We start from the raw sequence: 24745 nt of genomic DNA, 5'->3' as shown, positions 1-24745 counted from the left end.
TTCTTCGTATGACATCCGGTGAAATACCGTCTCGTGCAAATACGGACTGCTGCACTCAAACGGAGTAAATCCGTTGGGCTCGACTGTCTCCCCGCAGAGTTATAATAGTGCAGATCTGCTGCTTCCATTCGCACAGAAACCCTTTCCTAGATAGTAAAAGAGGAAGATGACCTTTAAAATCCAAAAGTCCTGCTTCGAGTATGACAATTTGAAGAGTATCTACGTGATCCTTGTTGTCGTAAAGGTAATAGGTGAAATACCCCTGGAACGCATCAAGAAACATCTAGAAAGCTTGATCGGAAGAGAGGAGGCTGATTTCGGTTGTGAATTCTCCTGCGTTGATTACATCAACATCCTACGGATCATTTTGGAACAGTGCGTGGAGTTGAGATCATCACTTCACCTGTTCTTCAGCAATTTCGAGAAGGATACGGAGTCCGCCAGTGTTTTATCTTGTCTCCTTGTTATTGGTACCGTTTTTCCATGGACATGGAAGAGTTCAATGGGGGATGACATTTTTCCTCACGCACCTCGAGTACACTCATGATATCTGTGTGTTCTCTCACTGAATCATGGTTCTTGGCCAGATGGTCCTGAATTTGGAAAGAAAGGCAAGTAGAGTTGGACTGAAGACAACAACAAAACCCCACTTCTTAGTCTGACGAGTCATCTTACTCTCCCTGGCTGCATTAATGAACAGAGCGTCGATGGCATTGAATAACTTGTACGTATATCTAGAAAGCGTAGTTTCTGCCGACGGTGGCGATGCCGATCGACACATTAACGCCACCTTATCCGCTTTCGGTTTCTAAACACCAAGAAGTAACACATGGATAGTGACCCCCACTGTCACTTGAAGGTCCCAAACTGCAACTTATCATCGGAGTACACTGCCTTGGTACTATTTTGAACAAAGAACTTGGTCGCGCCCAGGCCAGTTTCCCTTGAGTGAAGCCGATAGGTCACACATTTAAGAGTGACGACAATTATATTGCTGGCTATGCCCGGCAGTCGAACCCACTCTTCTATAAGTATATATATTTCTTTACCACCATAGAGATCCTAAAAATGATTTCTAGAGTTCTTTGGAATAGTGCTGAAAACATACTTTCCATTCTGCGTAATTTCAGTGGGTCAAAAGTTCGCATCCCCTATTTTACTCTAGCTTCCGAGCATTATTCTTTTACTATTCTCCAATTCTTCTTTTACTTTCTCCTGTATGCTATTCTGGAGTCTGCCCTGCATTGTGGGCTAGGATGGTCACGCAATTCGCCCTAACGAGAATTCACTTGCCAAAAGGCAGGTGGCTTGATACGCTGGATGGGGATTTAAAAGCCTCGAGATTACATCCAGATCAAGCATTTGATAGTGACAAATGACGAATCCGATCACGACGAGGCGACCCCGCTTGTGAACGGGACAAAGGCTGAAGAAAAAGAAGAGGTGTACCCTGTCCTGCTTATTGCCAGTAAATATATCATCTCCTTTTTGTGTCCGGTTGGATGAAGTGGTTAGAGTGCTGGGCTGGCGTAGCGGAAGGTCGCTGGTGGCAAAGGGATTTGCTATCGTAACTGGATCTCGTCTACCAATCGACTCAGCTGCGCAAGAGTACCTAAGTCGAATGAGGGTAATAACCTAGCGTGAGCGCAATGCTGACCACTTTGCCTCGTGAAAGCGATGTAGAGTTACTCATGATGTTATTTCGTCGTCGCTCAGATTAGCGGGGTAAAGTTTGAGTTCAGTCTTTGGAACGAATCTTTCTATGAGTGCTTGAAGGAGTACTGAAACATGAACGTCTTTGTTAATCAGGGCTTGGTGGCCGAGGTAGTTTCCCTGTTGTGAAAGTTGCATAATTTGGAAGATCAATTTCTGTATCGGTATCAGTACTTGCGAGACTTCAATTGGCTTCCCTTGCAATTGCCTCTCTGGCTTAAGATCTGGAATGTTATTCTGGCCTGATTCTCCTCAAGGTGGCGTATATGGCGTATATGTGGCAAATGCTGCAGAGCGGGAATCTGGAAGGGGATTAGATCTCAGCATTGCGATTGGTACAGTAATCTCTGTAGCCAAGGACGGACATGCTCTAAAAGTATTCAATGGACAACGTGGTCGTACTTAAGCTAGAAGAGATAGTGGCGCTGTTATTTTCCCTGGCTATTCTTTCCCTGGACAATCAGATTCTCAATTTTTATTCGATCACTCGCAGATGGTAAAGGTGATCTAATGCTAGAAGAGGTAAATAAGTAATATAAATAAAACTGAAATTTTGACGACCGACCGCATGAAATAGGCACACTCACTGTGAGCGGCAGTTTCTTGCCCAGAACTGAGCGATTTAAACACCTCGGGTTAGTGATATTAGCCAATGGAGAACTGCGTTATGAAATTGCTTCACGCATTAACGCAACCTGGATGAAATTGCGTTCCACAGCTGGTATTCTTTGTGATCAACGTATCAACGAACATTTCAAGTCGCAAGTCCGTCCTATTGCTCTCTATGGCTCTGAGTGTTGGTCGACTATAAAAGACAATGAACGGCGTCTTACGGTAATGGAGACAAAGATTTTGCGTTGGAGTAATGACATGACACATTTTGATCACATCAGAAATCAGGAGAGCGTAAATAAGCGACCAAAATGTCGGCCGAAACAACGATGGGGATTTAAAAGCCCCGTGATTGCTTTCATATCAGGCATTTGATAGAACCAAATGGCAAAACCGATCACGACGAGCCAGTCCCGCTTGTGAACGGGGCAAAGGCTGAGTAAAAGAAGAAAAAAAGTAGAGGAGTACATCTTCCTTTCTGAAGGTTTGTGCCTTCGTAATCTCATTGATCTTACAATTCGGTCCCTGATCAGAGAATGTGGGGTCTTCGGTCTTCAATGATGAAGCGGGTTGCATGTTCCTGGCTTTTTACAACTGCTAATGGAGGAGAACACTTTCCTTCTTTTAGAGAAGTGACTACGCCAACTTAGCGTGAAGCAATTATAATAGACATCTTATTTAACCACTTCGGTGTTGCGACCTTTTTGCAGGTGTAACTATTCTTCTCTCAATTTACGCTATATCACTCACTTTACTTTCTTTACTGAATATCTGTGAAAATCATACATTCAAACTTCACTGATACGTTGCATTTGTCACTTGTATATGAAGCTCATCGAAATAATATTTAGTTTCCATATCATATACGAACAATACGAAAAATGATCAAAGAAACTTTTTCTCCTCTACTCGTACGAAATACGCTCTTTCAAAACTAAACACCAACTACCAACTCAAAATCCTGAGCATCCATTATATTTTCACCAAATTGTATACCTTCATCAACATCATCCTTCGTTTTAAACTGGTAGCATCCTTTCAATGGGCATCATATTCATTCCTCTCTCATTTCATCAATACTTTCCATGACATGCATAAAATATAACAATATGTGAATGTACATACTTCGCGTATATATCGTTGTACAAACTGTATTTCCTTCATCATTTTCAGACAGTAGAGTCCTGCAAGGAAGAACTTAATCAAAAAGCAAATATCAGTATCAAGGTATCATTGAAAGTAATAATTGGTAGAGTGTTTTGATGACGGTAGAGCTATCGTTACTGTTGTTCGATAAATGTTAGTACCATGCGATGCGAAGTCTTTCGGTCTATCATCCTAGAAAATCTTCAGAAATGCATCCTTTCTTAAACTGTAGTCGGTTCGGTGCAAGCAATGGCATGAAATTAAAAGGCATGAATGTTACGTAAATATAGTTTTAAGATTTAGGTTAAAGTCATCCAGCATCGACAATTATTGGATAAGTGGAATTGAAGGGTTTGGGTTCGCCTGGGTTAGTTACGTAATCGGACTCCACTAAAACCTTAATATAAGATTTACTTAATCCGACTTTCGTCCAACTTTAAAAAGATAGATTCAAATCGTTTTTCCATTGTTGGACAGATATTTCTCATCTCCCTATCAATTCAAGCCGCTTAACTTAAAACCATTTTCTCAAATCTACTTAGCAATAACCTTTAGGATTTCTTTTTATAAATTTTCCTGAAACTTTTACTGTTGTTGTTACATTCCAGATAAATATTAAACTTGGCATTCAGATTATTTCCACCATTCAAATGTTTTCAGAAATTGACTACTTTTTGTAAACAAGTCAAAGCCACAGACGACTTGAAACCGCAATAACCTCATCATTCCAAGGAAATCCTATTAATATGCTCCACCAAAATTAAAGCAAATATTCATCCCTGACATCCATCCAGACCTTTCCTAAAATCATATTTCCAAATCACAGCTAAATATCCATATATACTACTTGGAAAAGTCCGGAATAGAGCTTTCAAGAAAATTTGTTTTCAAGCTTCAGGGGCTCATGAAACAGAAGTTGTTCAAGAATAACTGATTTATTCCTTATTGGGATGCAACAGATGCACCAATTCAATTTTCGGATGCAATGTTAGTCTATTTGACTTCTTTTTTTGTGGCAGATATCATGAAAGGACACTGCTGGCCAGTGTATGCAATTCATATCAACTAAAATCATCCCCAACCTCTCCTTGCTCTTTCTTCATAAGACCGCCGCGAAGCGATCATAATTATTAGGAGTCCTGTTTCGGTTTCTCCCCGATAGTCTTTTGCGGGGTTATGCTAATCTTCTCGCCCTTCCCTTCTTCGGATTTTCCACATTGTGGGTAAATGGAAGACTCACCCAACCTGAATAGGGAATTATATCAATTAGTAGTCCCATACGCCGACGCTGCATCCAGTTTTCAATACGGGGAATGAATATCCAGACTGACTGACGCATTCGTTGTTACTATAGTACTTTTATAAAACCCTTGTCTTGATACTGTTCAGTATTCAGTACTTTTTCCAATAGTTCGCCTTCCCTTTTATATGCAGGTAGATAGATCAAGCAAAAAGATAAATATAATATAGAGAGAGAATATAGAGCTATTCTACTGTGCTAAATACTACACGAAATGCTCCGCGACAGTTCGATCAAGAAATTGCATTGAATATCAAAAAAAAGTCACGCCATTTAGCAAGGGTTGAGAAAATTCTAAGGTGTCCAGGCCATTTAAATCTGGCACACCATATTAAATATTACCACCCTGAGTGGAACTTGCAGGACACCTTCAAAAGAGACATATCGATATCTGCGCTCGACAGAAACTCGAATTTTGGTAGGCTACGCACTCAATATGGTATCGGCGTGATACTCTGAGAGTTTACGTAGTGCCATTGAAGAAGTTGAGCGACTTGATTTCCTGAAGACCTATACGTGTCGGTTATATTGGCGAAGAGGCAAACAACAAGTGGTGCCATAGCGGAAAGGGCATGTAATGAGGGTGGCATTGGTTTTTGGTTCTCCCTAAAACCATTGCAACTCAACATCGGCCGCTGGGGCGGTGGTCCGCTGGTCCACCATGGATCAAACAATTTCGATTTCGCGAAAAGTGGAAAAAGATAATCACTTACGCGACTGCCAACTATTAGGAGCGTCGATGAAGCTTAAAATGAAACAAAGAAAGCGATCCGCATAGTAGTCTATGCAGTCTTTATAGTCAAGAGTACTGGTAAGTGATTCTTCAACTGAAATACGTAGCCTTGGAGTGATGATGTGAAAATTAAGGTCCGTGGAAAAGAATTCGTCTTTCATAAGTTTCTCGCCCACGAAATGCTGGCCAATTGTATCATAGTCTAAAAAATTCTTCGCTATAAACGGGCCACATAATCTCGCCTCCACTTCTTTTCTGCTAAGATTAGTGATAGGACAATGCTTAATGCTTAATGAGCCGCCACGAGCAGATTTTAACATTTGTTCTTCTATCACCTCCACCACCACTGCCGGTACATGAAGCAATCTACATCAATAGAAGTTGAAGAGGCAATGAAGCAAACGAAATCGGGAAAAACAACAGGATCAGACGATACTACAGCTGAGCTCTGAAAGGCCGAAAGCTGAGGCTGTTCGGTAAGCTCCTCAATCGAGTTTTTAAGAAGGATCATAACCATATTAACAAGAAAGAACAACCATTCTAATATCGGAAAAGAGAGACTGCCCAGTAGAATATTCAAACAATAAATTCAATTGCCTGGAACTATTGATGGATTTCGGTTTTCGGTTTCTCGTGAAAAAGCACCGTGAAAAGCATGGCACTATATGCATTGCCTTTCTCGTGCTAGTGAAGAGGTTTCACTATTTGCTACTCAAACTTATCTGGTATGCGCTGCGATATCTAGTGCCGGAGGAGCTTGTATGCTGGAATAAACTGATCTACCGCAATCCAATAAACAGAACTTGAAGTATTGTAAGTGCATCAAAACCGCCCCGTATCTCTATCGGCTTCCACCAACGAAGTTCTTTCACGTCGCTTCTCCTAGTTACTGTCATAAACAGTGTCAGGCACTAAGCAACCTCCATAACGTGCAGATAAAGTTTGTTTTTTTTTGCATATGAGGGATTCTAAGTCCGCATCTACTTGATACTAGACCGGACCAGATTGAGAGCAACTTAGTCTCTATTTTTGGGTCCACGAACCCCTAGTTTTGGGCGTAGCACCCAAGTATTCAAAAAATAGAACGGATGAATAAACGGTTTCGCTAAGGGCAGAGGCAGCTCATCAGATACTGCCTCACCTCTGCCCTAGAAGCAGCGTAACCGAAAGTGGCAATAAATGGAAATCGCTCCTTTTTATATTTATATTCGCAATCAAGGCAAGGGCGCAAATAATGCTTTCCTAGGGACGACTGAATCTGAATGGAAAGTTTTTTAAGATCCTCATGAAACAGACACTATCGGGTTGAAGTGATGGTGTGTGGCCAACTTGCCGGATAATAGCCCGACCACTTATCTTACGGTTGGTAATAAAGGTTACTTTCACTTGGTCTATCTAGACTATTTTTGATCATATTTGTATGCTCTATTACGTCCATTGGTGGGTCTAGTATTATGTAGATTGGTGGGTCATCAGAAAGTTGGTATTGGTAGAATATTTGCGCACAGGTAAGTTGCAATGTCCACCGGTCATACTTTTCATAACAAACCTGTACGCTGCTCACCAACAATTCAAACCTGCCTTTTCGTAAAGTCCTTCAAAGCACTCCGGTTTTATGGTGCGTACGACCTTTGTCGAATTCTAGCTCAAGAGCTACAATCATCAACTACGAAATCGAGAATTCGATCAATAGTTTGACCAATTAGCCAGCTCGTAGCATTTATGAATGATAGCAACTTCTACTCTTTGAGGTCCGCAGAGAATTGTTTATCTAGTGTCCGCAACCTAACTCTAAATAGAGCTGAACAATCGAAAAGGAAGTTCTAAGTATTTCCATCTCTTCTCCACAGCTTCGACAATGCGAATTGTAGGGTATATGAAGTCCAACGGTATGGTCCCTAAATGCAAATAACCTGTGTAGGCCGCCTAATTCGGTAAGAATTTGCACGCATCTGGTCCAAAAGCTTTAGGGGACTCGTAATAGGCGGACGAACTCTTCCTTGAATTTGCGGGGGCAATGAGCCCTCGTGTTTGAATGCAACGACTGCTGAATGCAGTAGCATTCATTCTTGAGAGCCGTCACAGCACGCCAGTTGCGGCCCCCAAGCGAGTGTCAGTAGCAGCCTGGCCAGTCCGTCGACCCTCTCATTCCTCTCAATGGTCCTTCTATGTCGGGCTTTATACTCTTTAACTCTTTTCAACTCTCTCGTGAGATGTACCCTCGGGTACCGCTCCGTGATCTGGTCACCGTCCCGTAACTATGATTGCATTGTCCTTGAAAAGATACAACGTTCCCTTTTCTTTAAAAAAATACTTTTCTCGTATAGACTACCCCTCCCGCCTACAACAGCCTAGAACCTATTTAGATTCATGCACATTTTTCAAACTTGCCTCGGACTGCACTGTTCTGCTTCTAACGGCATTACCTGCCATCCTGCGTGTTATAATATACAAACTCAGAGATTTTCAAGGTGCCCTTCGCGGAGCTTGAAATCTATTTTAATTTCCCGATTCCCTTAAACGTTTCTCCTTTCAGTAGTTTTAAGCATAGGTTATGGTTTTTGCTAAGTAACTAGAGTTTAGTATGCTTATTGTCCATTTAATAAATAAGTAAATAAATAAATTATGAGACTTTAACCACGCCGCTCCACCTGTTCAGCGCATCACTGCACTACCCCACGAACCATCTTTAATTATTTCTTTTGTTTGAAGACTGAGGGACTTCTAAGTGCTCATCCAGTTGATGACAGACCGGATCAATTGGGAAGAAACTTTTGTGGTTGGACTTCTCTTTTTGAACTTTGAGCTTTGAGTCTGCATGTTGAAGCCCACGAGCACACCTTTCCCAACGCGCCCCTTTTGATTTTACCCACAAAGGCGGGAAACGTTCTTGACAAAAATATTACCAAGTCGTCGGCATACACCACCATCCTCACCCTGCTTCTGTCCAATATGCGTGGAATTTGATCCATCGCTATCAACCAGAGAAAAGGAGACAACCTGGGACATCCTTCTGCTCACAGCTCTGTTCAAATAGCTACCTCCTAGGTCAGATTAGATTATTCTAGATAAATATATTGTAGATATACCTCTCCAAACCTCTTCTGGATAGAGCTTCCTTGATGGCTTTGGTACTGACGTTGTTTAACTCTCCCTCTATCCTGGATGGCAGGTAAGGTACATTGCTTGCAGCGTTGCGGTCGCTCAACCGTGCTAATCACCTCGTGAAGTGCGGTTTCTGTGAATGTGCCTTCGAGGTAAGGATGTCCAGGCTGCGTTTTAGGGTCTTCAAGAGAGGTGAGACCAATTGATTGAAAGTCTTTCACGGGCTCACGGGCGTGCCTGCCCGCCTTCGGTATGAAAACTACGCGGGTGCATATCATATTCGTAAGGAATGCTGCTCCGGTAAATCTCTACAAACCATGGCACAAGCCTTTCTTAGTATTTCTGAAGCATGACTGGCATTATGCCATCTAAACCTGGAGATTTAGATGCAGAGAAACTGTTTATAGCCCAGCTGATTTTATTCTCGGTATTTGCCGATTTGATAATTTCACACGAGTGGATCTGCCTACCGTCCAAACAAGGCTCCGACGCCCAATCCTCCTTGCTTGACAGTGCGAGTGGGCTAGTAGCTCCTCTTCTAGCAATAGTTCATCCTGGACCGCTTCCTGACATTCTTGATGGCTAACTTGATTGTTTAGTTCGTTCTTGAATGGTCACCAATATTTTTGCCAGTCGCATATGTTTAAGGCCTCCCTGGTTAGTTTCCCGAAGTCGAAGAGACCTTCAGTCCACAACGATAGCAATATTTTTTGGTGTATTTTGCATTGCAGAAGGCTTTGAAGGCGGTTTTGAATGCCGATTCCCACACCGGGGAGGTTATTCTTAATAATTGGACTAAATTTCTTCCAGTCGATCCTCATGGGGTCCCAGAAAGGCTAGGAGACCTCTACACCAATATTTAGACTAAAAACCACCCTGTGATCTCTATTCAGACACTCTTCAGTTCTTCATCCTAGAAGTTCCATAGTCCCTTAGTAGGATGATATCAAACACCTTCTTCTAACCTTCACAGTTTTCCGAGCTGCGAAAATTGAAAGGTGATGTACTGCCTCTATTAAACACCAATACCTTTATTATTTATTAATAATACAACCAAAGAGCGACTCGCCTCTTACTTTTATTTCAGGGTTGCATTAATTTTCCAGCTTATCAAGAGGTTGGTCGTTTTCGCGGCGATGGTGGACATTAAATGTTGTAATTTTACTTGTGGAGCTGATCGGTCGTGAGTCATGTAAATCCAGCGCTGCCCTATGCAACTTTTTTTTTGCTGCCTTTTCTGCAACTGTACTTTACATACCTTCATAAAAGCCCTTTTGTGAACGAATACTTTGCAAACGCTTTCAAACTGACATTCATACCCCTGTGCCACAAAAGTACCATATCGTCTGACCCTTCCTTTGCTTGGAGAAAAAGAGAAAGAGAGCGCAACTCAAACTATCGACCTCCAAGGATATATTTAAATGATTTGATACCTTCGTAAACCATTAACATTTTGCGACCATAAACGCTATAAGGCTGCTTGGTAAGAGAGGGGTCTCGATTGCGTATTCGGGTATCATTTTTCAAACAATGCTAGCGGATGTGCCAATTGCGCGCCTTCTGTCAAACTTTTTAAGGTTTTGTGTAAAACAAAACGGTTAAATCGGTTTACTATCTGCATTTTTTTTGGCAAACTGTAGGGTATTATATAGAGCATGGTTCCACCAGGTTTGGTGGAAATCACCCTATTACTAACAAAGTTATAAAAAGTCAAATTTGTCACTCCTTTGCAAATTCAAGACTTTCAATTTCAATATCACCTGAATGTTGATATTCTCACACAATATATGCATATATCGCGTGCTACATACTAATGGAGCAAATGCACATTCAAATGTCCTTATAAAAGGAATGCATAAAACCTTTCATACATGAAGCGACCAGCATCCGGTTTCCCGATTTGTTTGAATTTTAAAGTCAATGGCAGTAGCTTCAGTTGAGGGTACCGGGCCCTTGTCGTTTTTCGTCGAATCTTCTAGGAACGAATTTAGTAGTGTCTGGATTTGAGCATGACTTTTAATGAACCGACTATAGAAATTAATTATGCGAGGGATTTTTTAAAATTAATAATTATCTGAGGTTCCGTCTAGCTTATGATTGCTTCTACCCGCTTTGGGCTTATGTCGCTGTCTGTAATTGTGAATCTCGGAAATTGTACTTCAGACACACCAAATACATACTCCAATAGGTAACTGATAAGGTACGACCCCATCTACGCTACGCGACGCGACGCGACGAAGTCATAAACTGCACCGCCTAGCTAAATATCTTTATATGTTTTTGTAGGCAGCAATGGACACTTGAGCGACACTGCGCGACGCGATGCCGACGATTTGCTTGGCAGAGAATATTTTGCAGTGTAACCTGTCATTTCCATATAATGAACTCAGTTGGCTGCTATGTTTTCCAGTTTTGCTTTGCATCCACCTATTAAAATGTCAAAACACGCACTTGTTTGCAATTGGCTGCCGCGCTATAGGTTATAGGCATGTCGCATCACAGCAGTTGCGCTGTATGTAATGTCGCGTTGCGTAGCGCAAGTTGGGTCATACCTTAACTGCTTCAGATGCAACTGATGCTCGTTACTATCAGCAACGAGGATATCGCCATGGTCGCAGTTTAGTCCAATCCAGTAAACCCTGCGAATCCCTGTTTAGCGTCGCAAAGACCGAAACGCATTGTTAATAACTTTAATAAGCCAAAAGGTGCTGTAACCGCCGTTTTAGGCACAGGTATCTGGTAGTATGCTCTGACTAGGTCTAATGTAGGAAAAATCATTTTGCTGCGAAAGATTTTACTGAAGGCTTCAATGTGGACAATAGAGTATCGATAGACCACCCTGGATTTCTAGGCTACCATAAGGATCCGAATGGAATAGAGTAAAGTTATTTTAGGATTTCAGGTGATTTTCAGCCTATACAAACCGCAATTCTGGATCTGGTAGTCAAAAGCTGCCGTTTTGCGGCGCTTTCATGATATGGTTGGCATCAATTTATTTGCTTGTATATTGGCGGCTGCAGTAAGTGACTTTTTCGACGGGTATGGGGAAGATCCAGCGGGCGATCAAGCATCAGGGTTTCTACATACAATTCATTGCATTGTGCGCAGTGCAACTTTGGCCGAGTGCTCACAAAATACCTATAACATTAGGCTCAGAGATACTTTATATCTTTTCGAAATTGGAAGACGATCATCGATGTTAGGTAAAACATCTTCTTTGGCGTCAGATTATAGTAAACTATGTAGTGTCTCTAGCGACGTCAGAGTTTGAGTTTCAGGACTGCCACACTTTCGCAACCGCCGCAACAATCTTTTGAAAATGGATCCGATTAATTTGCTCACTCGATAAAAAGTATTTGTGATACGCGGGGTTTTTTTCGTTTGCAAGTGGATGCAGTCCTGGAACTTTTGATATTAATGTAAGGAGTGACGTTTTATTCGAAAGCAACTTAGTCTCCAGATAGATAATTCTAGGTTTTCTGGAGGCGATTGCCAGAATCCCACTTTTCCTGCTCAATCTGTTTGAGTAAAACACTTTAGAGAGGTAGATACTTAATTTATTGATGCATAGAAGACTGAAAATTTCGAAAGGAAGTTTCATTAAAATTGTCGTCGATATTCATTCTACTCCATTGCCTGACTAATAGCGTAAATCGATTAAGTACAACACATTTTAGTCTTTGAATACTCCATTGAATTTATGCCATTACTTGTATCATCGTATCTGGTATGTGGATATTGCCTGAAATATCAATGCACAGTGTCTTGACTTATTCAATTAGTTCACATTCTTACCTTTCTCAATATTTGAACTCAATTTATGAGAACGTTATCAATTTCAGCTCAAGGCTCATTTGTGATGCTTTTTAAATGAATTTCCTTTTTGTTTCGATAGGTGTTTAGTGATGTAATTTGAATTTATTATGCAATTAATTAATATCGATATTTTCACCTTCCCATGTACTTTTTCTTGTGAATTGCGGGCAACAGCTTCATGCAGATGGATACCACACGAGTCCCACACATCAAAGAACACCACTAGTGCCTCGAGACTTAGGAGAGGATTTCAACTTAGACTTTGACGACGATCAACCTTTAGACTACAGAAAACCCAAAAATGCCAAGTAAGTATGGATTTTTATTTCTTTAAGTACTGAAAACACGACGGCATACTTTCAACGCATTGCAATAATCCAACACGATGTCTTCATGTGTTTCTGCTAATATTCGCAGCTTAACATGTTTTCAAATGCATTAAATTAACAAGTCAGCGATTAAGAGGCATTTTTCCGTTCAAGATTAATTTGCATAGAGCAATTAAGCAGAGCATATCATTTCCAGCTAATTATTTTTCCCGAAAGCAAAAGTCACGATTACTTACAAATTTTCTTTTCCGCTTTTCTGTTCGATTTTTGACTGGAAGTGATCCACACATTCTATCCAGCAACGCACTGGAACTCCAAGAGCCACAGCCAAAAAGGTTAGAAACGTAGTTTTCAGCTGCAATTATGAGTTGATCTTATTCCTTTCGTATGTTTAGCTTTTGATTTGGTTGATTTTGGTTTTTAAATTACTCAATATTTTTATTTGCAATCATATTGCTTTTTGGGAGTTGTGTGAATTTTTTCTACACAGGACACTATTCACTCTGTCAAAATAGTACCGGAAATTGGGCAATAAAACGCCAAATATATTTTATTTATTTAAATATATTGTATCACCTCCAAAATAGGCCCGTTCAATCACCAATGCATCTTGAAAATGCATTTCCCGGAATCGGTTTTAAGATGCTTGAAAAAGCATTCTGCCAAGAATTCAGTTTTTGCCTATTGTGGCTCACCTGGATGACACCATTCTGAAACTGAAACCCCTCTCTTGTCGCCAGCAATCATACGTTCTATAAGTGTTGCGTTGGAATTGACCCGCCCTAATATACTAACTTAAGTGATGAGTTTTCGAAAAAAAAAATTGAAGTCATTCGGAATTAGCTGAGCGATAACGCTTTCCATTGCCAAACAACTATATAAAATGGTAGGAATCAGTTCGCGAAATACAAAAAGTTTAACAAATATTTCCCTCCTACACTTATCCTACACTTTGTCGATGTCAACTTTAGTTCAGGACATAGATAGTCGGCCAGAATAAAATAAATCTTCTTGCACATCTCGACGTGTTTCAAATTCACTAGGCCACCCATATGCATGGTGTTTGCGACAAAGTCGTTTCACCTTGAGGAATCGCAAAATACACTTAAGGTGAACTGATCAGCTCAATCACTGTAAACACACTAAATGGCATCACGTTCAAACCCTCGTCAATATAGAGGACAGTTCCACTATCATCATCAACGGTGCAACAACTGGTATTCGGTCTAGGCCTGCCTTAATAAGGAAATCCGGACATCCACCAATTCGACACCCTTGAAGGTACCTGGCATCCTGGCCTACACCATTGCTCCATCTCAGGCAGGGTCTGCCTCGTCTTCTGTTTCTACCATAGATATTGCCCTTACAGATTTTTCAGGCGGGATCATGCTCATCCTTACGGATTAAGTGACCTGCCCACCGTAACCTATTGAGCCGGATTTTATCCATAACCTGAGGGTCATGTATCGCTCATAGATTTCGTCGTTATGTAGGCTACGGAATCGTCCATCCTCATTTAGGAGTCCAAAAATTCTTCGGAGGTTGTTCTCTCGAACGCGGCTCAGAACCCAAGTCACCGAGGAATATATGATGACTGGCAAGATCATTGTCTTGTACAGTAAGAGCTTTGAGCCTATGGTGAGACGATTCGAGCGGAACAGTTTTTGTAAGCTGAAATAGGCTCTATTGGCTAACAACAACCGTGCGCGGATTTCATCATCGTAGCTGTTATCGGTTGTGATTTTCGACCCTAGATAGGAGAAATTATCAACGATCTCAAAGTTGTATTCTCCTATCGTTATTCCTCCCGTTTGACCAGTGCGATTTGATGTTGTTGATTGGTTGGTTTCTGCTACTGACGTAGCCACCATATATTTTATCTTGCCTTCACTGATGTGTAGCTCAAGATCTCGTGCCCCCTGTTCGATCTGGATGAAGGCAGTTTGTACATCTCGGGTGGTTCTTCCCATGATACCGATATCGTCAGCATAGACCAGTAGTTGGGTAGACTTAGAGAGGATCGTATCCCTCGCATTTACGTTAGCATCACGGATCACTTTCTCCAGGGCTAGGTTAAAGAGGACGCATGATAGGACATACCCTTGTCATAGACTGTTGTTGATATCGAATGCTCTTGAGAGTGACCCTGCTGCTTTTATCTGGCCGCGCACATTGGTCAGAGTCAGCCTAGTCAGTCTTATCAAGTTCGTCAGTTTTACCCTGGCTATGCTATCATAGGCGGTTTTAAAGTCGATGAAAAGATGGTGCAGCCGATGGTGATATTCCAACCGTTTTTCCATTGCTTACCGCAGAGAGAAAATCGGATCTGTTGCTGATTTGCCTGGAGTGAAGCCTCTTTGGTATGGGCCAATGATATTCTGAGCGTATAGGACTATCCCTTATGGATGACACTCAGCACAGTGATAGCTGTATAACTGCTGCACTGCGTGATATCTCCCTTTTTATGTATGGGGCAGATAATGCCTCATTGCCAGTCGTCAGCCATTGATTCGTTGTTCCCCACTTTGAGCACGTGATAAGTCTCCGGACGTGATAAGTCAGCCGCTCCGACTCTTTTTGCGGCTGGGGCGGAGTATGTTTGTGGCCGTATTTATGATAACGCCCTTCAGGGGATTGTGAAGATAATTTGTTGATGCTTCATCTCCAGGATCTCTGTTGACTGCGGCTATTGCGGCATCCATTTCCCTCTTATAGATGTTTCGGAGGGTTGTGTTGTGGATGGCCCCAGTGTTAATTCTCACCTGATTGTCAGAGTGGATTCTGGATGGTGTTATTATTCGAGCTCGAAGCACCGTGCCAACGAGATAGTGAGCCGAGTCTATATTGGCCCCCCTATATGTTCTGACATTCATTAAGGCTGAGAGATGGCGGCGTTCGATCAGTACGTGGTCAATTTGGTTGAAAGTGGTCCCGTCTGAAGAGGCCCACGTTTGTTTGCGGACCACTTTCCGCGCAAACCAGGTACTTCCTACTTCGTGTGACACTGCTAATTGAATAATTCGCAATCCGTTATCAGTTCTACTTTGATGTAAGCTATGGGAGCCAACGTGTCGCCTGAAAAAGGGTTATGTCTCTACTTGACTGTTAAAACCCCCAAGTATGATTTCGATATCATATCTGTAACAGGCTTGGAGGGTTCGTTCTACTACCTCGTAGAAGGTATTCTTCTCCGACTCTGCAGTCTCCCCTGTGGGAGTGTGAACGTTAATGAGGCTTATATTTCTAAATTTGCCTCGCAAGCGCAGAGTGCCGTTCGCTTATGCTTTCAAAGCCGATAACAGCAGGTTTCATTTTTTGGCTGACTAAGAAACCTACTCCTACACATTGTTTACTGGATGACCGCTGTAATATACGGTGTAACGACTCTTCTTGAGGAAACCGGTCCCTGTCCAACGTATCACCTATAACGCTATTACTCATCGCTATATCGGGACGGGGTATCGGGTAGCTGCTTGGCAGCTCCATCTTTGTACGGGGAGCGCCGTTCTATGAGAAAATGCTCAAATCGTTATTCCGTTGTCGTGTTCGTCGTTGTGTTGTCAGTATAGTCCGAGACTCTTGTTGTGGTTTCGTAACAAGTTGTTTTTCATATAGGGTTGTCAGACCTAACCAATCTCCAACCTGGGGTACAAGTTGGTACAATTTGTCCCGTTTTTAGGTGCGCAAGACTCGCCTTCATCCTTCTCCGTCTGCAGCTTTTCCTTAGGAAAGAGCTTCCAGCGATCACCACGTGGAGGGGGAGATAGGGTTTGGTAGTAGAGTTGTTAGTGTTATTTCAGGAGGCGTTTTCCAGTTTTTACCCTCCATTTTGGGTACCAATCCACGTTTCACCCAGGGACCTATACTACCTTTTAGCGACAATTGCGCCAACTTAGCGACAATTCCCAGTACTTGAAAGAGTGCATAACACCCAAATCACTTCATATTTCTTATATATTCCATTTGCAACTAGGCTACTGAAGGATAGAGGAGTTGGCAGGTTTTCCACTTACGAGTGTTTACACTTTTTTCGCTGATGGTCAATATTTTTTAAGCTTTCAAATGAATGGAAAGTCTATTATTCGTGTATTTATAAGATTTTGTATGAAACAAAACCTTGTTAAAAGCGATTCAATGTTTTTCTCTCCGTCTGTCTATTTGTCTTTCTATCAGACGAAATTTATTTCGAAGCAGCTGGAGCTATCGTCTCGAAATTTAGTGACAATATGTGGTCTCTGAACCGCTCCACGTGCTACGAGTTGCATCATTTTTTAAGGTTTTGTGTAAACACAAAACCTTATTAAAATCGGTTTACTGTCTGTCTGACTGTCTGTCTGTCACACGCATTTTTCTCGAACGGTTATAGCGATTGACACCAAATTTGGTAGAAAGGTGGGAACTGTGAACGCTCACGCATACAGTGAATTACATCCTTTTACGTTGAATTTAAGGGGTTGTCCCCATACATGCAAAAGGGGGGTGTAAAATTTTTTTTCATCAAATATAGTCACGTGGGATATCAAAGCTGGGTACTTTTCAAAGCCGATCTTAGTTTTGACATTCGTTGGAAGGGTGGGGAGCCCGGGGGGTTGAAAGTGATCACTTCCTTAAGAGGGCCATTCTCAGAAACTACCAAACCGAAAAATCTGAAAAAAATCAGGAGGCTGCCGCTATATGGTGCCTGGGCTCCGAAATACCTTCCATGTCGATATCTGTTTAAGCAAAGTTAATAATAGTATATGACTACAATTTTTTGTAATTGGCTAGAAACCCCCCTTGCGTTCATCCTAGTACCATGAAATTTTGCAGTGATATAGGCTATAATATAGAGCATGATCCTACCTTGGTGGAAATCGCACCATTACTAACAAAGTTATAATACCTCAAATTTGTTGCTTCTTTGAAAATTGAAGACTATGAATGTCAATATCACCCGAAAGTGGATACTCTCACATAAAATACGGATATATTACGTTCTACGTACTAAGAAATACACAAAACCTTTCGTACCTGAAGCGTCCAGTTTCCTTTTTCCCGACTTGTTTTTTGGTTTCACAGGGAGGTAGGCATTATAAACGAAAAGGGGGAACACATTTTGACAGCGTGTGGGCAAGTCGGGTATCAAACGAAAGGTGATATTTGGTGAAACGCATGAGAGTGAGGACTCCAAATATGAGAGATTTTGTTCTAAGAACTTATCCAACCGAACAATCGCGCTTTTGGACAATAATTCAGATCCTCTTCGGATTTTGAATTAAACAAAAATAGTGTAAAGTGCCACCTGTAGCCGGTTTCGGTGATGCTCCTCCTCAGGATGGAGGCACGAGGCGCGTCTGATGAGATCCCCTCCACCCTACGATCGAAACCGCTGAGCCAGAAAATTTTTTTGCGAGTAGTTTTCCATCCAAATGGAAATATATCTACGTTAGTGTCAATCGTATTCAACTTTTGTACTTATATATGTAATATGCATGCTTTGGTACACGCAGTGAAGTGGAAATATTCAGATGAGTCCTATCAATTTACATAGGCATGTCCGTGTATGGCATATATATGTACACAGCAGTATGCGTTAATAGGCAAGCTTTTTTGGGATGAGTATAATATTGGTGTCTTCAATATGTACATATATCTGAAAGTTTGGTAATATATGAAGGAATATTTTGAATTTGTAGGTATCGGCGAAAAGAAGAGAAGAAGAAGAATTTCATCAGATAAGATAAAGACGAAATCATTATACCTGAAGCGATCAGCTTCCGGTATTGCCACTTATTTGCTGATTTAAATAAATATATGAAATCAATATTTGCTCTACTCGTGCTAGGAAGAGACCGGAATATTACTCTTCATTCATAAAGCTGCCAGATTTTGCAGTCTGGCTTTCGAAGAGAATCGGTTCCTAAATATTACACATTACATTTTAAATTCATCCGAGAGATATTGTATTCAAATATCATAGAGATTTGGTGTAGGCAAGGCATAACAGTGTGCACACACATGTTGCCTTCTGGGTCTTCGAATGGGTACGATTTTGTTTGTTTTGTAATTAAGGCACTTGATATGCGACGTAGGAGATGGCCGGAATAACTATCCATCTATAAAAAAGTGCCGAAGTTGATCTAGTACTGCATCTAATTGCAACTCTTTTGAAATCTGAGTGAAATTTTGGGGTGTTTCCAGCGATTAGTTATTTGAAATAATAAAAAAAAACTTGTTTTTTTTCTTATTCGGTAGTGTTTATATTTTTATTTTCGCAAATACCGATATTTCGGGAACCACTTATTCCCTTCACCAGTGTTAAGAAAAGAAGAAGACTTGCTAGCGCTGATGAAGGGAATAAGTGGTTCCCGAAATATCGGAATTTGTAAAGATAAAAATATCAACAATAGCGAGTAAAAAAAAACAATTTTTTTTATTATTTCCAATTCTTCTGAAGTGTTCCAGCGGAATGCAGTACTAGCCAGGATCGGAAATGAAGAGGGTCCTTTAGAACACTTTAGTTTCTCCCACGTCATTACCAAAATTTCAGGTATCTTTGATTATTAATTATAATTATAATTTATCACCCACCGTTATTCTTCTATTCTTTTGCACTGATTTTCTTTTCAAGGGTTTGTCTGCAACAAAACCTTATTAAGATTGGTTTAGAGTCTGTCTGTCAGCCTGCCTTTTTTTAAGGAGGTAGAAATCCGAGATTTTTGCTGTGCCGCTTTCTCTCCAGCCACTTTCCGATAGAAGGGATCAACCTGTAAGTCCAACGATGGAGAAAGGGACTTCATGTTATATATGTTCATCATCTGGCGGTGTCATTCCTGAGATGACAAACGCTTAATCAGCCGAGATGGTTCTGATGGCCGAACACACTATTACAGTTGTTTTTCTGTAGACCGTATTCAGTTTATGTGCATCGCCTAAAATATGCAGCGCTTTTTCCCAAACTGAGATCAAATATAGCAAGCTAGAATTCCCAACCCTGTCTATGGGCAGCCTGCAAGTATGAACCAGCCCTTCCTATATTCGGCATCATTCTTCTCAGAGTTCATACTGATGGTGGATGCTTTTTCGCAGGCATGTCCTATGTGCTGCTTAAAATTAAGTTTTCCGTCTACCATCATGTGATGATATGACTCTCAATTCTAATGCGAGCGAAATTTCTTTTGCGGCGCTTGATGAGTTGATGAGGACCGCTTCCATCTTTTCTTCGACGAGTGCTAGTCCAGCCTCTCTCAACAGCTCTGATCGCTTCGGTTAAGTATAACTCGGCATCTTCGAAACGTTTTGCAACCACAGCCAGTGCTATGTCGTTGGTGTAACCTATTACCTTGACTTCCTTCGGAAGGAAAAGATTAGGTACATTGTTGTCCATGATGTTCCACAGCACTGGGCCTAATACGGATTCCTGCGGAATATCCGCAGAAACAACGTTAAAACGCCCACCTCGTCCGATGGCTGTTGAACGGCCGCTATGGTCGGGCGTACGTGCACCTCGTGTACATCATTTTTCAGATGGATATTATTGAATTTGGGACCCTGGTGAAAGCCAGTTTCCGTGCAAGTTCTTGCTGTTAATAATGGCTTTCCTCAGCTTACTTCCCATTCAGAATTTCCCATAAGTTTTATTTGAGTAAATGTTTTCTGCTTTGTTGGTGCAAATGATATTCAGCGATAAAACCAAAAGTATATTTTCTACATTCGCACGTTTGTTTACGTTTCGAACATGGAAACCAAAACGTAGCATTTAAACTTAAAATTTGATAAAGCAACATTTTCTCGCCAACTTCAATAAGAACGTAACACCACCAAGTACAAATCATACCGCAAACTGCAAACATCTGGTCTTCACTCTTCAGTTCTGCGGAATGTAGACAGACGACTTCTGTGAAAATTTTGTGAAACCGAATATTTCGAAAGTCCCACTTGGTTTATTTGTTTAGATTCTCTTCAACAAAATGTTAAAGATTTATGTTCGATCTTACCCAACAATAACACACTCCAATGATTCACATGAAATGATCTGAACATAATCAGTTTTCATGACGATACTTAAGATTTCTGGGAGAAGAAGCTTCTCAGCAGAAGTATTCTCATGTGTGCAGTAACTTTTCCAAGTTAATCTAAGTCTAGCGTCTGTTGCTGTCGGTACAATTTCCGCGATACTTGACCCACTTGCCAATCCTCAAAATAGATTGGATTATGATCGAATTATTTAGATGCGTCCATATGGCCGACTCAGCACTAAATCTACTATTCTAATCTTTAGAATTGGGGAAAAAAGAAAAGAAAAGAAAATATAAAGTGAATCTCAAGTTTAAGTGGTGTAAAAATAAATGCGAATTTATTTTGAGAATATTTTATGTTTTGTTGATAATCTTCATGAAGGAGGCGTCCAGAGTTGATCAAATTGACTATAGTAAATCAAAAGGCAGAAAGATTTTCGAATAGATTTGAATATAGAAATTCAGAATAATAATAAATAGAAAGTTCAAACGAAATGACAACAAATTTATGTTGCAGAGAACTATCTGAAAATGCTTTCTTATTTTTATACGGGACAGCGCAAAATGACCGTTATATAAAATCTCTATATTTTTTTATTTAAAAGAAAATTGTTTATAAAATATTCTGTTTAAAAAACCTGAAATAATGGACAATATTTTTATTTTGCAAGCGTAAGTGGTAGGTAGTTTTTTGTTACATATTTATATCCTTTTCAAAAAAAATTCCATTATATTGTTTTTCGATTAAGGAATGGCGCTTCATTCATTCACTTATATTCTCTTTATTTCATAAAGGAAGAAATCAGAAACGGTTAAATCTGATTGAAACGAGAACCATTTACTTCCTAAAACTCTGGGCTGTAGTTCCATCTTGTTCGAAGCACAAGTTTGGATCGTTTTCCACGGCTAGCACTCAAACATTTTCCAGGATTATACTATATACTCGGCATTGAGCAGCAGTAATCAAAGAATTATGGTTCAATGATCCTTTCGGATGATTGAAGAATTCTAAGAACGCATCCATTTGATGTCGGACCAGGCCAAATGCCTCACGTCTGCCCTGGGAGCAGCGCGACCGAAGCGATTGGCAGATATTATATAATTCACAAAACACAATGTGAGTGAGAATTATATTGAACATAAATCCGCCGCTACTTTTATGTCATAACTTTTTATTTTTATTAATTCGTAAACCAGTTTCGCTTGCTGAAAGGTTTCAGAACTTACAATGATTCCTAAATGTGGGGAAAACCATGAAGAGGTTGCATCCTACAGGCCCAAAACTTTCCTACATATTCTCTCGAATGTTTGAAAAACTGCTACTTTCAAAAATCTCACCACATCTAGTGGAAAACAAAATGAAAGAAGCATATTGCAATCGAAGAAAATCACAGGATCTTCTCTAAGATAAGGAGTTCACTGGGGGATTAGACAGCATTGTTCAGCAGTCTTTTCGGTTGTAGCAATCCTTCGACAAAGATTTGAAAAATTTGAAACTTCTTTTAGTGCATTTTGATGGAATTTTGGAATCTTTTCTCTTGGAGGATAAATTAAGGTTGAAATATAAAAGCCTCAGGTCTCGCGAGTACAAATTCCAAGCTATTATAGAATGCTTTAAGGCAGGGGCCTTGGGCAGACAATCATTGTCATCTACACTTCAGATTGCGGATAATACTACCATTTTAAGTATCCATACTGATCCTCAGGTTGCAAATCCAGATAAGACTAATTGAAAATCTGTGTTATTAGACAGATTCCGCGTGAAAAGAATGGGAGAATGGGATACCGTTGACCAGCTAAACGCTTCCAACGTTTCTTTAACTAGTTCTCCACCATGTGACCGAGCGTTATCTTGTTGAAAAATCACGATGTGAATGCGGGCTCGGGATAACCATGTGATTTTTTTTTTTGGAATTGTCGTAGCAGACCCACTTTTCATCGTCAGTGATGGTGTTATGCGAAAGGCACTTTCTTTTTTGCCGTTGAAGCAATTGTTTCTACGTCTCTTGGCTTCAGGTCGCATGATACCCAGTTTCCTTCTTCAAAAGTAAGAAAAAGGCTGGTCAGGTTACTGAAAATAATTTCGCGACTTCTTCCTCTTTAAAATCCTCAAAATTAATTTATACAGACTATACCCTAAATAAAAATAAACTAGCACTCGAGTGCTCTGCTCTGCCGAAATAATGCCAATATAGAGCAAAGGCGGAGGAACTGCCATCTTTAAGCTCAACAAATCTACATTCTCGCCACAATCGCCCCTTCCTTTGAAAGAACTATTGTCTCCATCCGATCATCCGTCATATTTTTTGCCAGCATCTTTTGTCCTAACCAATCCCTTGATCCAGCTAATAGTACGCAACTAGCGCACTGAACACAGCTAATAGGTCACAATAAACGCACCTCCTTCGTACTAAACGCCAAATATACTTCATGGTACAACACCGCCATGGACTGAAACAACAATAGGCTGGCCAACTGGTACGCACAAAACTCTCTCTCTTTCGATCTAACCCTTCTTCCCTCACACCGACCGTCTTTCCACCGACCCAACATGCTAACCTACATCGGCCTTCTCATAGTGAAGCCCATGGTGTTTTACGTAGGCACCTGTCATGAGACTTAAATCCTACAGTCCTCTTAAGACACGGATTGATTTTGTGACCACAATCAGAACCCCGCTGAGACAAGCAACAACGGTGCCAGTCTATACCAAGTGCATGGCTTAGTATTCCTACTGGTGGATGCAAGAATTACCTAAATCTCTACCGAACTATGGAGTACGACACCCGTGTTGATACGCAACACCACGTCGAGGCCCGAAGGTCTCTTCTCGCTTGAGCACAACCGCAAATAACCGAGCTGTCCTCACATACAAAAGGAGTTCACCCGAAATATGTGAGTCCAGGGGCTTTCCCGGTTCCTATGGTACCAGTATACCGCTGGTAAGGTTTCGTGACCAATTTACAACTTCAGATGAGTCCCCGTGCAGACTCGGGTCTGATCGCCCTGATTAGGCCTTTGGAGCATTCGCCTACTGAATCACGGCCGGCAAACCAAAGTAATTACAGCGTCGCCCGGTGCCACCACTATGGAGTTTCTCCTCGGCCACTTGGCTTTGGTTTGGCCGATAGGGTTGCCGCCCCATCTTCCTCGCCGCCACCTCTGAGCACCAGCCTTTTCATAGTAAGCAACAACCTTCTTACTCTGTCCTATGGCAACAACTTCCAACCATCCCGGGCCTCAGCGACCACGATGGTGTAGTGCTGCTAGCCAACTTTTCAGAACAACTACACAAAACTCAACCCAAACTCCCTCCTAATTATATGACCACTAACCGGAACCTACTCAATCAGCGACTCGCGGACAAACCGTCTGCCACCATCCTCATCTTCTCCCCATCCCCTTCTCAGATCCACACTATTGTACTAAAGTACATAGAAGTTACACAATATGTTTGCCGCCAAACTAAACCAACTAAGCTACCAAGGTTTAACCACCTTCCCTCCCCAAATGCTTAATCTCATCAAGGAGGAAGCCACTCTGCGTCGACAACTCCACCGCCATAGATACTCCCCACACTTCAGCCACGTTAAAGTCCGTACGTACCCCATCACCCAACGCATCCGATCCGAAATCCAATCCCTATATGTTGAACACTTCAGTGTTGAACATATATGCCTGAACTACCATACGTTCAGCCAGCTACGACGCACCTACCTCCGTCTAGCCAAACCCATATCAACCAGCTCTCTCCCGCAAAACACCGTTTACAAAGATCATGCTACACATTCGACCGCCAATCTCGAGTCCGCAATTTCCGACTAACTATCCGACCCATATTTTCTCACGAGGATTAGTCTTGTTATCTACCCTTTTTGTCCTTCTACACCGCAGACATTCCTCTCAAACACCCTACTAACACTCCCTATGCCACTCAACTTCAATACACTGACGGCCTGATCATGTACACCGCATCCCGTAACATTCCAGCTGC

General features: G+C 41.3%; 1 protein-coding gene across 11 annotated transcripts in view; it reads left to right on the top strand.

The window, feature by feature from the left end:
- The window catches only part of LOC119656594 (proton channel OtopLc), a 156257-nt gene that overhangs the window by 61538 nt on the left and 69974 nt on the right, over positions 1–24745 (top strand). For 6 of the 11 annotated variants that reach the window (XM_038063005.1, XM_038063011.1, XM_038063010.1 and 3 more), the window contains 3 exons: positions 3499–3552; positions 12600–12733; positions 13033–13089. In XM_038063005.1, the coding sequence (XP_037918933.1) occupies positions 3499–3552; positions 12600–12733; positions 13033–13089 (245 nt within the window). The remainder of the gene's footprint in view (positions 1–3498; positions 3553–12599; positions 12734–13032; positions 13090–24745) is intronic. The other 5 variants (XM_038063012.1, XM_038063014.1, XM_038063015.1 and 2 more) reach the window with 3 other exon arrangements.

This window comes from Hermetia illucens, chromosome 5, assembly GCF_905115235.1.
Source record: "Hermetia illucens chromosome 5, iHerIll2.2.curated.20191125, whole genome shotgun sequence".
Taxonomy (NCBI): Eukaryota; Metazoa; Arthropoda; class Insecta; order Diptera; family Stratiomyidae; genus Hermetia; species Hermetia illucens.
This window is presented reverse-complemented; position numbering and strand designations above follow the sequence as displayed.